This window comes from Trichechus manatus, unplaced genomic scaffold, assembly GCF_000243295.1.
Source record: "Trichechus manatus latirostris isolate Lorelei unplaced genomic scaffold, TriManLat1.0 scaffold00011, whole genome shotgun sequence".
Classification (NCBI taxonomy): Eukaryota; Metazoa; Chordata; class Mammalia; order Sirenia; family Trichechidae; genus Trichechus; species Trichechus manatus.
Window position 1 is genome coordinate 21,840,355 of NW_004443947.1, and position 15,163 is coordinate 21,855,517.

General features: G+C 49.1%; 1 protein-coding gene across 1 annotated transcript in view; it reads left to right on the forward strand.

The window, feature by feature from the left end:
- Positions 1 to 14,664, forward strand: part of CCNJL (cyclin J like) — a 64,023-nt gene extending 49,359 nt beyond the window's left edge. The window contains exons 4-6 of the mRNA XM_012554120.2: positions 9,479 to 9,781; positions 12,507 to 12,666; positions 14,190 to 14,664. Coding sequence (XP_012409574.1) covers positions 9,479 to 9,781; positions 12,507 to 12,666; positions 14,190 to 14,616 — 890 coding nt within the window. The 3' untranslated portion in view covers positions 14,617 to 14,664. The remainder of the gene's footprint in view (positions 1 to 9,478; positions 9,782 to 12,506; positions 12,667 to 14,189) is intronic.
- Positions 14,665 to 15,163: the final 499 nt, after the last annotated feature.

Sequence of the window (15,163 nt, forward strand, 5' to 3'; positions counted from 1 at the left end):
TTACATTTTGTGTGTGAACTTTTTCATGGGTTTTTACAATAGAGGTCTCATACAATATTTGTCCTTTTGTGATTGACTTATTTCACTCAGCATAACGTCCCCCAGTTTCATCCATGTTATGAGATGCTTCACAGATTCATCATTGTTCTTTCTTGTTACATAGTACTCCACTGTGTGTATGTACCATAGTTTGTTTATCAAAAAGCCAGGGTTTTTAAAGAAAAGGAAGAGACTCCTTTATTACAGAAAGTATCTTGTTGGGGATTCTCTCCTTTAACTGAAGTCCTATCATTGGAAGAAGAACTGAAAACAGCAAGCAGCATAAGCAGAGAGGAGGGATGTAGAGAAGGAGATTAGGTTACAGGAGGAGAAACTGCAACTGGTTTGACCCCACATCCATGGGAATTCCTGCACCCAGACAGATATACTCATTAAGGGGACTTGGGGAGATTGCAGAGGTCCTTGTGATTATATCTGAGGTTTCCTGCTTGTGCTGTAGAAAGACAGGGACTTTGAAGCCATTTATTCATTTGTTTTTAAAAAAAACTATTGAGTATTAACTTTATGCTGTGTTAGTTAAAGATGATCTATAGTGTTCTGTAAGACAGATATGGCCCACACCCTCATGGAACAGACGGCCAGACTTTTAATTTTGCTTTTTCGTTACCAGCTGGGTGATGGGGGCAAGTCACTTAACCTTTCTGAGCTTCTGTTTGCACGTGTGAAACACACCCAACCTCACAGGGTTGTTAGAGAATTAACTGGAGGGACCCTTTGTTAAAGGCACAATAAGCACAGTACCCAGAGGCTCCCCCATCCCTTGGTGGTAAAGTGAGGGGTGGCACAGAGCCTGCCTGCCCATGAGAGCCAGCATCAGGCTTGGGATGCTAAGAGAGCAAAATGTGGAAACACCCTGCCCTCCTGGAGCTGACGTCCGGGCGAGTGGATTCTCTGCCCCTTGCTAACCAGCTGGGTGACCTGGGGGAAGTCCTACCCCATGGAGGGCCCCATCTGGGAAAGGCTTTAGGTCTCACATTCCAGTATGCCTCCCTCCCTTCTGTGAGCCTTGAAACTCCTGCAGGAGGGTCAGAGTTCAAGGTTACAGTACAGGGGAAGGAGGGCTGGAGTGACTCTAGCATCCTCTCTGGGCAGTCAGCACATCCTCTTTGTGCCCAGCCAGTGGATTGGGTGAGGTGGGGGAGACTTTTATTGGGCTTATTTCACCCCTTTTCCAGAACCTGTAAGAAAATGTCTTCTAGTATCTTCTAGTATCAGCCACCAACTCTAGCGGTTCACCTATACCCAACTAGTTGTCCTAGCAGCACTCTGTAAGATCTCAGGTCAAGGTGCAAAGAATACTGTGTTCAATACATAATCCAGCAGCAGCAGTTGCTAACATTTATGGAACGCCTCTTACCTGCTGGGTCCTCTGCCAGTTAAACCTGCAGTACCTCTGGGAGCCCTCCCTACCACCCATGTGGTACAGGTTTCCAAGTGATTGCCCAAGGACATACGAGTTATAACAGGGAGTGAGGATGGGAAACTGGCACCTGAGCATGAACTTGAGGCCCCTGGGGAGGCATTCTTTCCTATTTCTGGTCGGAACCTTCTGGGAATCCCAGCTCTCCGGGTCACAGGCTCCATAGCCCTCATTAACTCTCCTCAGGACAAAGCCGTAAGTAACACTTGGCAGGTTGCATTTAAATTGCCCTGCTCTGCCCCTCCTGGTGGCCACTTCTGTCTGCTCAGAGAAAGGAAGAATCTGAGGAGAAAAGAATTAGCATCAGAAAGGCCTCCAGTCAGCCCAGCACCGCCTGGGAACTAATGGGCCTGCCCCTTCCACTCTTGGGACATCCTTTTCCCTCTTCCAGGAAGGGCGGCGATGCTGGGAGAAAGCTCTTTCAGCCAGAGCTTTCTCTTTCCTCTTGAGTCCAACCGTTTCTACTGCCTGTGTTTCCTACAGCCACCTGGGAAGGTGTCACACCCCCCTTGGAGGTCAGGGCCAGGCAAGGCCCCATCCAAGCATCTCTCTGTTCCTCGGGCCTGCTTCCCTCTCTATCACCAGCACCACACAGGGCGGGGCAGCGGGCTGCTGGGGGTTATGGGGTACATAAGGGGTCTCACTCTGATCAGATTTTGTTTCTCATTCTCAGATGAAGGAAGGGGGTGGGGGGAGACTTTAAAATAGAATCAGAGGTGTCCATTCTTGGGGGAAGAGTAGCTTTACCTGTTTTTAAAGGTATTATGTTTCTTTAAGGAGCCCTGGTGGTGTAGTAGTTAAGCACTCAGCTGCTAACTGAATGGTCGGCGGTTCAAAGCCACCAGCTGCTCCACAGGAGAAAGATGTGGCAGTCTACTTCCATGAAGATTAGATTACAGCCTTGGAGACCTTATAGGGCAGTTCTACTCTACTGTTTCCTACAGGGTCACTATGAGTCGGAATCGACTCGACGGCAACACGTTTTTTTGGTTTGGTTATGTTTCTTTAGGGAAGAAAAGTAGCCAGCCGTTGCTTTAAAACTGGCTCTCTTTAGCCAGGGACTTTGGATCAGTCATTCAGCCTGATCTCTGAGCCTGGGCTAATGGGCTAATGGCACCTTGCTGGCATGAAGGACTGTCTCGGGGGATTGTCTGGGGGCAGCACCGAGGCATCCTGTCTGGCTACAAGTGAGCAGAGCAGCTGCTGGGCCTCGGCCTCAGGATTGGGGGCAACACTTGCTTTCTCCAGAATGCTGTTCTGTGTTGTTTCCCTTTTTATTTAAGTATATTTTTTAAAAGGCAGTGTTAATGATTGTTCGTAATGCATTCATGGGAGTTCATTGTTGGCGCTATTTTTTATTTTTAAAAATGTCAACAGTAAAAAGTTTTTGTTTTGTTTTCTGCGCCGTTACAAATACTGCTTCTCTTGGCTCTATCTAATTCAGAAGAGTCAGGACTCCTGTTGGGCTGCCTCAGGGCTTGATTGGCAGGACAGTAGGTGGAGTGGGAAGCGTCTGCTTTGGCAGAGGAGAAGCCAGTCCGAGAGTCTTCCTACAGCACACTGGATCAGCAGTGTCTTGCTCAGTCTGTGGTTAAGAGTTTAGGCCACTTGGCCCAACTAATGGTTATCAGTCCACTGACTGTGTGACCTGGAACAAATTACCCACCCTCTCTGTGCACCTGCCATCCTCGGTGGGAGGAACAAGTCAGGTGTGTGAAGGGCAGGCCAGTTCTGGCACGTAAGAGACGTTCTTTACATGTTTCATCACCACTCTATACATGTGTGCCATGCCAGGGTAGAGGTTTATGTAGGTTTAGGATTTTTTTTTTAATCTCAGAAGTACGTTGATGGTATTCCTGCTGTTCGAATTTGGGAAAATGTGAACATAGAAAACTTTAGATGGAATGGTAGAATTTTTAGAACTCCTTTTTTCAACCCCAATGTAATAATTTATTCAGGAAGGCATCAGCAGTGAGTGGATGCCAAACCACTGAGTTAAAGGTTGTTGGGAAACAAGCTATCACCTCTGAGATTACTTACTAATTTCAAAGAGGAAATGAAAGCTTTAAAATGAAGACATCTGGCATCACCACCTTAACCAAGCAATCAAACTTAGCATTGCCATTACTGGGACAAGCTGACATGTGTAACTCTTGATGTGACTCAGTGTAAGAAGTGCAAAATATTACTTCTGTAGTTTTCTTACCCAAACTGGTTGATATGTATCTAATCACAAGGGGAAAAAACATTTGCCATTGAGTCGATTCAGACTCTTGGTGCCCCCATGTGTGTCAGAGTAGAACTGTGCTCCATAGAGTTTCAGTGGCTGAGTTTTTCAGAAGTAGATTACCAAGCCTTTCTTCCAAGGTGCCTCTGGGTGGACTCAAACCTCCAACCTTTTGGTTAGCAGTCAATCACATTAACCGTTTGCACCCCTCAGGGACTCCGATCATGAGGAAGCTATCGGGCAAATCCAGAATGTGGGACATTTTACAAGACAGCATGCCTAGATTCTTCCAAAGAGTATAGTTAAAAAAAAAAAAGATGGGACTAAAGAAACATAACAGTGAGTGAACCTTCTTTGAATTCTGGCTAAAAACAACAGGTTATAAAAGGTGTTTTGGGGACCATTGGGGAAAATCAGATGTGGACTGTATCGTAGAAAATACTGAATTAGTGTTAATGGTCATAGGATTGCTAATAGTATTGTGATTCTGTAGGAAAATGACCTTATTCTTAAAAGATGGATGCTGAAGTATTTAAAGTATTTAGGGGTGACAGGTCATGTCGGCAACTTAGTTTAAAATGGTTCAGCAAAACCAATATTTATATGCACACAAACGCAGAGCAAATGTTGCTGAATGTCAACAATCAGGGAATCTGGGTGAAAGGTCCCATATGTGTTTTGTTCTTTCATACATTCTGTGGATTTGCTTTTTTTTTAAAAAAAAAAAATAAAAGGTTGGGAGGGAAAGAAATGTTTCAAGCAGTCGTGGGGAGTCTATGGCTCTTGTCTGACTTAGAAGGACTTGTGTCCCCACCCCTTCGTGGGGACCTGCCTGAAGACTGGCATCTGTTGTCCGTGCAGTTTGTTAGTAAGGAGGAAGCAGTTGAGTAATGGTGCTTGGTGGTGGCAGAGGTGTTTGGGGACAAAGGGCCACCCCCTCAGGGGCATGGGAGGAGGACAGGAAACTCCTAAAGTCTTTTCTGGCTTTGAAATGTATTGTGCTGGGAAGTAGTTGCTAAGCTGGTGTGGTCAGCTTTTTCTCTGAGCCTGTGGGGATCCCAAGGGGCCCTACCCGGAAGGGCCCCTGTGAGGACCAGGGGAGTGTCAGGCACCAAGCACAGTGCCCCGCCGAACGTAAAGACTCCATGGGTTTCTCTGCCAGGCTCATGCTAAGCACTTTCCAGCCTGCATGATCATCCTCACACGGGTAGATTCCTAGATAGGCAGCAAATCAGCAGCCTCTGGAGTTTGGTGACGTGCTGTTAGATCCACAACACTCATGCTGAGGACCCAGACCCAGTTCTGCTGGGCTCTGGCCTGCAGCGTGGTGCGTCCCCAGGAGGCATGGCCCCCTCAGTGTGGGGAGTAGAGGGAGCAGGTGAATTCAGATTCCTCAGTAATCCTTGTTGTTGTTAGTTGCCATTGAGTCAGTTCCGATTCATGGCAACCCCATGTGTGCAGGTTAGAACTGCTCCATAGGTTTTTGGAAGTGGATTACCAGGCCTTTCTTCCTAGGCATCTCTGGGTGGATGTGAACAGCCAGCCTTTTGGCTAGTAGTCAAGAGCTTAAACATTTGCGCCACCCAGGGACTCAGGGTAATCCTCGGCTCCTTCCATTTGATAGTAATCCTCTTGGTCCTGGTAGCTGGGGAAAAGGCAGAGTTCTGAATGGTTTGAAAAGCCCTGGGTGGAGGAAGGAAATTATCTGATTTAGTACATCTCCTGGTCGGTGGTTAAAGCACTTAGCTGTTCAAACCCACTAGCCGTTCCTCCGGAGAAAGATGTGACAGACTACTTCTGTAAAAATTTATAACCTTGCAAACCTTAAGAGGCAGTTCTACTCTGTCCTGTCGGGTCGCTATGAGTGGGAATCAACTCGACGGCAGTGGGTTTGGGTTTGGGTTTTTTGCAGTCAGAATAGATTGTGGGGTGCCAGCAATGCCTCGAAGTGTCTCAGTGCCATCTCCAGTACAGCGCTCATTTCTCGAAGGCTGTGCCCTTCACAGTGCTACCTTCTGCCCTGGGGAAGAAAAGAGAACTCATGTCTATTGAGTGCATGTGAGCAAGGTTGGCGCAATTCAGCGCAAGATTCAGGGAAACCTTGGCAATTTTGCAGAAAAGATTTTTTTTCCTTCTTTTTCAAATTGCACAAAGAATACATAATTGAAGAAAAATTAGGGTAAACAGGTAATCAGAGATCATCAGAGAAAAATTCAAATGGCCTAAAATTCCACTATGTAGAGAGAACCATTCATTTATTCAACGAATATTTATTGGATATCTACTATGGCGCAGTGGTTGAGAGCTACGGCTGCTAACCAAAAAGGTCGGCAGTTCAAATCCACCAGGCACTCCTTGGAAATCCTACAGGGCAGTTCTACTCTGTCCTGTAGGGTTGCTATGAGGCAGAATTGACTCAACAGCAGTGGGTTTTTTTTGTTTGTTTGTTTGTTTTTGCTATGGACCAGGAGTTCCTGGGTGGTGCACATGGGTAATTTACTCAGTTGCTAACCGAAAGGTTGGAGGTTCAAGTCCACCCAGAAACACCTTGGAAGAAAGGCCTGGCGATCTACTTCTGAAAAATCAGCCATTGGAAACCCTATGGAGCACAGTTCTACTCTGACACACATGGGGTCGCCATAAGTTGGAAACAACTTGACAACAACTGGTTTGGTGCTTATGGACCAGGCACTGTGCTGGAAATTGGGGACACAGCAGTGAATGGGTCAGACATAGTCCCTGTCCTCCTGGGGTTTAGAGTCAGGTGCCAGCCACAGGTATTAAACAAGTAATGCAGTGTGAGAGGTGCCTTGATGGCAGAGTCACCTAGGGACCTCTGAACTGAGCCTGGGAAGACACAAGCTAAGATGGGTGAGAGGAGGGATGGATATTCCATGTGGCTGGATCCTTGCTTGGGGGGCAGTAGGGGCATGTCATAGATTGAATTGTGTCCCCAAAAATTTGTGTCAACTTGCTTAGGCCATGATTCCTAGAATTGTGTGGTTGTCCTCTATTTAGTGATTGAAATTTTACGTTAAAGAGGATTAGGGTGGGATTGTATCACCTTTGCTCAGGTCACATCCTTGAGCCAATGTAAAGGTAGTTTCCCTGGGGTGTGGCGTGCACCACCTTTTATCTTACAAGCGATAAAAGGAAAAGGGAAGCAAGCAGAGAGTGGGGACTTCATACCACCAAGAAAGCAGTGCCAGGAACAGAGTGCGTCCTTTGGACCCGGGGTCCCTGTGCGGAGAAGCTCATAGTCCAGGGGAAGATTGATGACAAGGACCTTCCTCCAGAGCCGACAGAGAGAGAGAAAGCCTTTCCCTGGAGCCGACGCTCTGAATTTGGACTTCTAGCCTACTAGACTGTGAGAAAATAAATTTCTTTGTTAAAGCCATCTACTTCTGGTGTCTCTGTTACAGCAGCCCTAGATGACTAAGACAGGGCAGCATGAGGCTGCACAGCAGGCAAGGCCCAGCAGGCAGGCCTCACCCCCAGGATTTCCAGCCATGCAAGAGGCTCTTCCCCCTTGGGCGGCTTTGATCTTGTGCTCTCCTGCCTAGTTCTGCATTTGTGCAAGAAAAGAGAAGGTGTGTCCTTTGGAGGCGATGCCAGGCCCAGCTGCACCCCTGACAGGCAGGGATGTGGAAGGAGCTAGAGTGTGGAGTTACTGTCAGCCAGTGGGTGGCCATTGTCTTCAGCTTCATTGTGTTGTCCATTTTCACTCGCTCAACTCTCACCTCTGACAGGCCATAGCTTTACTTCACGCCATCTCTACCCCGTCTTAGTTTCTTAGTGCTGCTGTAACAGAAATACCACAAGTGGTGACTTTAACAAACAGAAATGTATTCTCTCACAGTTTAGAAAGCTAAAAGTCTGATTCAGGGCCCAGCTCTAGGGGAAGGCTGTCTCTGTCGGCTCTGGTGGGAGGTTCTTGTCTCTTTTCAGCTTCTGTTCCTCAGTTCCTTGGGGATCTTCATGTGGTTCCTTTCTTCTGGGCCTTATCTGCTGTTTTTTATCTCAAACGTGATTGGCTTAAGACATAGCCTACACTCAGAAGGCATCATTAACATAACAAAGAAAACCCTGTTCCCAAGTAGGGTTACATCCACAGGTATAGGGCTTAGGATTTACAACACATAATTTTGAGGGATACAGTTCAATCCGTAGCACTCACTTAGTGGACTGTTGCCAGGTGCTCTGAGAAGGTGGGGTGCCTGACATCACAGAGTCGGTATTTCTCTTTGTAGTGACATGTTTTGAGGCCCTACTCAAGACTGTGTTGTAGCCACTGTAGGGGCAGCCTGTTGAGGTTACTTCCTTATCTGTCGTCAGAGCTTGAGAGAACTGGGTCAGAAGGTGCCTGCAGTTGTGAGCAGGTGTGTGAAGCTTTGTGTTATTCCCTTAGTCATCCCAATCGTGTGCTTCGAGGTCAGCCGAGCCCTCCCACTGCCTCTTCTGACTCTTGTTCAGCAGCTGCTCTGCACCTCATGAGGCTGAGCTTGGAGGACAGGTGCTCAGACCAAGGCCAGGCCCTCAAGGGCTCACCGTCTTGTGTGGGGGTCAGACAGTACAGGGGGGCTGTGGTCAGGGAAGGCTGCCTCAAGGCTGTGACTTGAAGGAGAAGGACAAGTTGGAGGTGGGCTGAGTGAAGAGGGGTTGGGGAAGGGTGTTCCCAGACAAGAGGGGCCAGTGGAGATGAAGGCTCAGTGGCAAGGAGAGCGCAGTGTCTTCGAAGTACCATAAGTCATCAAGTCCATAGCCAGGTGTGGGCAGCTTCCTTAGTGTGAGAAGCATTAAGGTTAGTGAGGTGCCCAGCAGCCCGACCCCACGGGCCCTGGGCCTTGATCCTCAGTACACCCAAGCCTGACTCCCACCTGCCAGCGGCTGCATCTGTTTGGCCCGAGGCCTTCTCTGTCCACTGGAGCCCATTCTACTTTTCTGGGGTGGGCCAGAATTGCCAGGGAATCATTGCCCCCTAGGAGCAGTCCACACTGTGGCTGCCAGGGGGTGATATGTAAATACCTCTGTTCCTTTGGCCCTTGGGTGGGATAACCCAGGGCCCATGTTTTATATTGTTTCTCAGAATTCCCCAATAGGATGAAACTCCAGTTGGCCACAATGGTGACTGGCTCGATAATGTACTGTTATTGGCTTTCTTCCCTTTCCTGTGGTCTTCCCCCATCTTCTGGTGTTTCCTGGGCTCACCTCCCAAGCAAACTGTTTCTGAGGGAACCCAAGCTAGGACTCCATTTACACAGCTTGAACTCAGTACTGAGGACAAGGGGAGCCACTGAAGGGCTTTTGCACATCTGCAGGGACAGGATCAGATCTGCAAGGTCTTTCTGACTGTGGCCTGGAGGTTGGGTTGTTGAAGGCCACGCAGGGACCCACCTTATTCCCCAGAAATTAACAGCGGTTGTTGAGTGCCTTCTGTGTTGCATATGCTGGACTGAGCATTTAGTGTGCATTTTCTCACTGAATCTAACAAAAGGGTTATGGTGTAGAGGTTCCATTATTATCCCATTTGCAGATAAGGAACTTAGGTACAGAAAGCTTGAGACACCTGCCCGTAATCACACAGCTGGAAGCAATGGCATGGGGATTTGAGCTCAGGTCTGACAGATCTGGAATGTGCATTCTTAATTCCTTCACAGTCCAGCCTTTCTACGTTCTGTCCTCTCTGCCAGCAGCCATCCAGGCATGGTGGGCATTTAGCTTCCAGGGTTCAGGCACATGCTGTCCTCTAGTAACCTGTGCTTCTCCCACAGGTAAGTTCGAGGATAGGGAAGACCATGTACCAAAGTTGGAGCAGATAAACAGCACGCGGATCCTGAGCAGCCAGAACTTCACCCTCACTAAGAAGGAGCTGCTGGGCACGGAGCTGCTGCTCCTGGAGGCCTTCGGCTGGAACCTCTGCCTGCCCACGCCCGCCCACTTCTTGGACTACTACCTCTTGGCCTCTGTCAGCCAGAAGGACCACCACTGCCACAGCTGGCCCACCACCTGCCCCCGTAAGACCAAAGAGTGCCTCAAGGAATATGCCCACTACTTCCTAGAGGTCACCCTGCAAGGTAAGGGCAGCAGAGAGGTGGGCCCCGTGTTGGGACCTTTCACCCCTTGCCCACCACACAGGGGCCGAGGTTAGGGGATGCTGTGAGGCATATTCATCCACCTAATCACCCCTGCTTTGCCGTAGACAAAGAACAAGGGATGAGCAAAGAAGTGGTGAGGCATCACCCTATGCGTTACCCAAAACCAAACCCACTGCTGTTGAGTCAAATCCAAGTGACCCTATAGGACAGAGTAGAACTGCTCCACAGGGTTTCCAGGGAGTGGCTGGTGGATTCAAACTGCTGACCTTTTGGTTAGTAGCCGAGCTCTTAACCACTGTGCCACCAGGGCTCCAATGTGTTACCAGTAACCTGTAAAAGAGGAATAGGAGCTTATATACAGGCAATCAGTACCCTACCAACATACCAATAACCTGTACCTTTTCTTATGGTAACCTGCAACATTGCAAATGATTTAAATAGCACAGATTCACAGGCAGATCGTTCCCGAAGAGCTGTCAACCTTACAGATAGGATGCAGGGAGGGAGTGATGTTTACATCTGCTTTAGCAAGAAAAGTTACCCTGTTCGGGGACTCTTACTTGAAACCCTCCTCCCAGTGTTTTAAAATCTAGTTATTAGGTAAATTCCCACCACTTGCCGTCGCGTTGATTCCGACTCATGGCATCCTGTATGCGTCAGAGTAGAACTATGCTCCATAGGGTTTTCAGTGGCTTTTTCAGAAGTAGATCTCCAGGCATTTCTTCTGAGGTGCCACTGAGTGGACTCAAACTGCCAGTCTTTCAGTTAGCAGTCAGGCACGTTAACCATTACACCATGCAGGGACTCATTAGGTAAATTACTGGGCCATAAATTTACAGCCACCCAGTGACCCCCTACCAACCAAAACAGTCATGAATAACAATAGCAACGATAGTGATAAACCAGTGAAAAACCTAACCAGTTGCCATCGAGTCGATTCCGACTCATAGCAACCCTCTAGGACGGAGTAGAACTGCCCCATAGGGTTTCCAAGGAGTGGCTGGTAGATTCGAACTGCCGACCTTTTGGTTAATAGCCAAGCTCCTAACCACTACACCACCAGGGCTCCATGATAGTGATAGACCAGAAAACCTGTTGCCATCACGTTGATTCCGACTCATAGCGACCCTGTTCAGCATCAGAGCCTGTCCAGCCAACCCCGAGCCACTGCCATCAAATGGATTCTGACTGATGGTGACCCCATGTGTTACAAAATAGAACTGCTCTTTAGGGTTTTCTTGGCTGTAATCTTTACGGAAGCAGTTCACTAGACCTTTCTCCGGCAGAGCTACTGGGTGGGTTTGAACCACCGACCTTTCAGTTAGTGCAAACCGTTTGTGCCGCCTGGGGACCTTATTGTAACCTTTAGTCATACCTAAAATCAGAAGCCTTTGAAATGGCCTGTCATTTGCCCATAACAACCAAAGAAAGGACAAATGGTTTGCAGTTCAGTTTATGGCCCATCAGCAAGTCCTTTTCAGCCTCCTTGGAAGCCTTGGACAATATTCTGAAAATCACTGTTCTTTTTTTATTGTGCTTTAAGTGAAAGTTTACAATTCAGGTTAGTCTCTGATGCAGATGTATATGCATACAATATTAGGTGACCCTAGTTGCTCTCCCTATACTGTGACAGCACAGTCCTCCTTTCCACCCTGGATTTCCTGTGTCCGTTCAGCTAGCTCCTGACCCTCTCTGCCTTCTCATCTTGCCTCTGGACAGGAGCTGCCCGTTTAGATTCATGTATCTCCTTGAGCTAAGAAGCACACTCTTCATGAGTATCATTTTATGTCCCATAGTCCAGTCTAATCTTTGTCTGAAGAGTTGGCCTCAGGAATGGTTTTAGTTTTGGGCTAACAGAGAGTCCGGGGGCCATGTCTTCCAGGCTCCCTCCAGTCTCAGCCAGACCAGTAAGTCTGGTCTTTTTACTAGAATTTGAGTTCTGTACCCCATTTTTCTCCTGCTCCATCAGGGACTCTCTGTTGTGTTCCCTGTCAGGGCAGTCATTGGGGGTAGCCAGGCACCATCTAGTTCTTCTCGTCTCAGCCTGATGAAGTCTCTGGTTTATGTGGCCCTTTCTGTCTCTTGGGCTAATACTTTCCTTGTGTCTTTGGTGTTATTCATTTCTCTTTTGCTCCAGGTGAGTTGGGACCAATTGATGTGTCTTAGATGGATGCTTGCTAGCTTTTAAGACCCCAGACACCACTCACCAAAGTGGGATGCAGAACATGAAAATCACTGCTCTTGGCCAACATCAGAAATCCCAGATTAAGGAAACCGCAAAAGTCTGTGTGTCAAATTCTAACGAGTTGTTCGACAGCAATAACAACAACTAAATTAAGAGCCTGTCTCTGTCTCTGTTTCTAAGGGTTTAAAATCTAATGATGAAGTCCTGTGGAGGTAACTTTTCTACTCAGACCCAGTTGACTAAACGTAGACTTGGTTTTTGGAACTTCAAAAGTAGAGAAAAGGCATTTCTCTTTTTAATAAAAAGAAGAATCCCAGATTAAGAGCTAAGGTGTTTAAGATTCAAAGTAGAACTTCACACTGTTACTAATTATTCATCCTGTATATAGGGTAGCGGTGAACAGCCTTGAGCCTAATTGTTTGTCACCAGTTCTCAGTGGGGCACAGGCAGCAGGGACGGGAGCATTGAAACCTGAGGGGACACGTCTTGGGCTGACTGCCCTCTGTGGCTCTCTTTCAGACCATGTTTTCTACAAGTTCCAGCCATCTGTGGTTGCTGCAGCCTGTGTTGGGGCCTCTAGGATCTGCCTGCAGCTCTCTCCCTACTGGACTCGAGACCTGCAGAGGATCTCACACTATTCCCTGGAGCATCTCAGTGTGTGCATCGAAATCCTGCTAGTGTGAGTGCCTCTCCTGACCCTGAGTGTTTGCAGAATATTGAGGTTCTCCTTGCTCTTGAGGCCCACCTCAGTACCCAGGTGGTTCCCTGAAGTCAGGGACTTACGGTGGTTTCCCCAGCGGAAGTGTCTTACATGAAGTGGACCGTGTTGACTCTGATAGAATTTGGGTTGGGAGGGTTGGATCCTACCTGCTTTGGGTAGCTTTAGGCTTGCATTGTTAAGGTGAAGGAGCCAGGGAGAAGGGGCTGTGTGCATGTCCTTCTAAATGTTGGGGCAATTGGATCTGAGCCCCAGTGTGATTTTATGGATAACAACACTGGGGGTCTCACATGGTGAGTTATTTTTCTTAGACATGGCCACAAAGCAGACCTCTTAGCCCAGAGTAGCTCAACGTAAGAGGCCATAGCCTTCTTGCAGGGATCCCTAGAATTTTGGGGAGGAAACATTGAGGGTATCAAAAAAGATGCTTAAATGCTTCATGGGCCCAACACTACAGAATTGATTTCAGAGGTGAAAAAGCTCAGGAGTGACCGCATGGAGGTGGGCAGGAGGACGGAGGAGCTCCTATGTGGCTACACTCAGTCCCCCTTCCACCCAGCAGGGGGCGGCATGTCCTGGATGCTGGCCTCACTGGCCAGTGGGCTGGGTGGTGGAAGCAAAGGGCCCACAGGCCCCTGAAGAGCCTCCTTTCAGCTTCCTTGTGTGGGAAGCTTTGCTGGTGGCTGCCTCTGTCACAATCCTCTGAGATGTCAGCCCTGCTCCCTAGGTCTTGTTTTAAAATACGTACTTTTCAAAAGGTACCCAGAGTCAGAGAACATACCTGGCCTGAGTCTTCTTCCCTGGGGGGCCTGCCCTTGTCATGTCCTCAGATCCCCACCTCCTCCTCACATCTGCTGCAGCCCCTCTTGGCGTCTTTCTTACGTAATCTCTATTGTTTTGTTTTCCCTGAAAGCTTTACGGGAAGCTTTTTTTGAGGATGGAAAAAAATCTCTTCCACCCCCAACCCTTGTTTTTCAGATGGAGAAACTTAGGCCCAAGGGGGAGACTTGCTTGGGATCTGACTGCTAAGGAGTGGCTGGGTGGGGATGGAGCCGAGTCTGGAAGTGCCTCAAAGGCAGAGATGTGCTCCTTCACGCTCCATGAGTGCCCACTCTGTGCCAGGCACTGGAGATGCAGTGAAACAAAGCAGACAGGATCCCTCCCTCGCAAAGCTCACTCTGGGTAGTAACCAGGGAGTTACCACCTGGGGTGTTGAGTGCTGAGATGGGGCAGTGTAGGGGTGCGGAGACAGCTGAGCTGGGCTGGAGGTTTGCTGGGGGAGGCCGTATTCAAGCTGAGACCTGCGGTGTGAGTTTATAGTCAATGGACGGCTGGGGAAAGACTGGGCAGCAAGCACAGCTGGGCAGGCCAGTGGTGACACCCACCTCCTTGTATCCCACCCAGCGAGATGTGTGCAAGGCACACTCAGGAGTCTGAGGTTGTGACCTGAGACCTCTAACTCTCACTTGGTCCTTTCCTTTCAGAGCTTATGACAATGTCCTCAAGGATGCTGTTGCAGTCAAGAGCCAGGCCTTGGCTATGGTGCCTGGCTCGCCTCCAGCCCCCACTCAGGTGCTGTTCCAGCCACCCGCCTACCCTACCCTCAGCCAGCCGCTGGCGGCCCTGGCCCCATTCCAGACCCCCACCCCCGTGCAAGACCTGTGCTTGGCCTACCGGGACTTGTTGCAGGCCCACCGCCCAGGGAGCCTGCTCTCAGGGAGCACAGGCTCGTCCCTGCATGCCCCATACCCTGCCCTTCAGCCCCTGGACGTGTGTCCCATGCCTCTCCCAGCGTCCCTCAGCATGCAAATGGCCATCACAGCTGAGCCCAGGCACTGCCTCGCTGCCACCTATGGGAGCAGCTGCTTCAGTGGGAGCCATGTGTTCCCCACGGGCTGTTTCGACAGATAGAGCACCTTGGGGCCGCACAGGAGGCCTTAGAGACCAGCAGAAGAAGAGGAGCCTGAAGAGGAGAGCTCAGCGGAGTAAGGCGATGAGAAGCCTTCTCCTCAGAGTCTCACGGACCTTGAATGTAGAGGGTTTGTGCTCTTTTTAAATACAGCTGACCCAGAGTGAAAAATTCAATGTCATACCTCACCCTAGGGCATTCCTCTGAAAAATGTCTTCCACACACACTGGGACGCAAGGAGGTGGCTTGGTGGCCGTCCCTTCAAGCAGGGAGCCAAGGTAATCAAGAAAGGCCTGGCAGGAGGCTAGGACACTGGGAACTGGACAGCAACCATGAGTCCACGAGCATATCCAGTTTTTAGCGTCAGAGACTTCTTCACTCTTTGCCAATGGCATCTACGCCACCGACCAGGAAGGGGCAGCCCGGTGTGGTCTCTGAACCTCTGGAGATGCCGCGATGGGTGCTCTTTCCCTGGCTCCCTGCAGAGGGGCCTGTGTGTGTGTGTGTGTGTGTGTGTTTATACCCGAGCATCTGCCGGTCCAGGCTCGG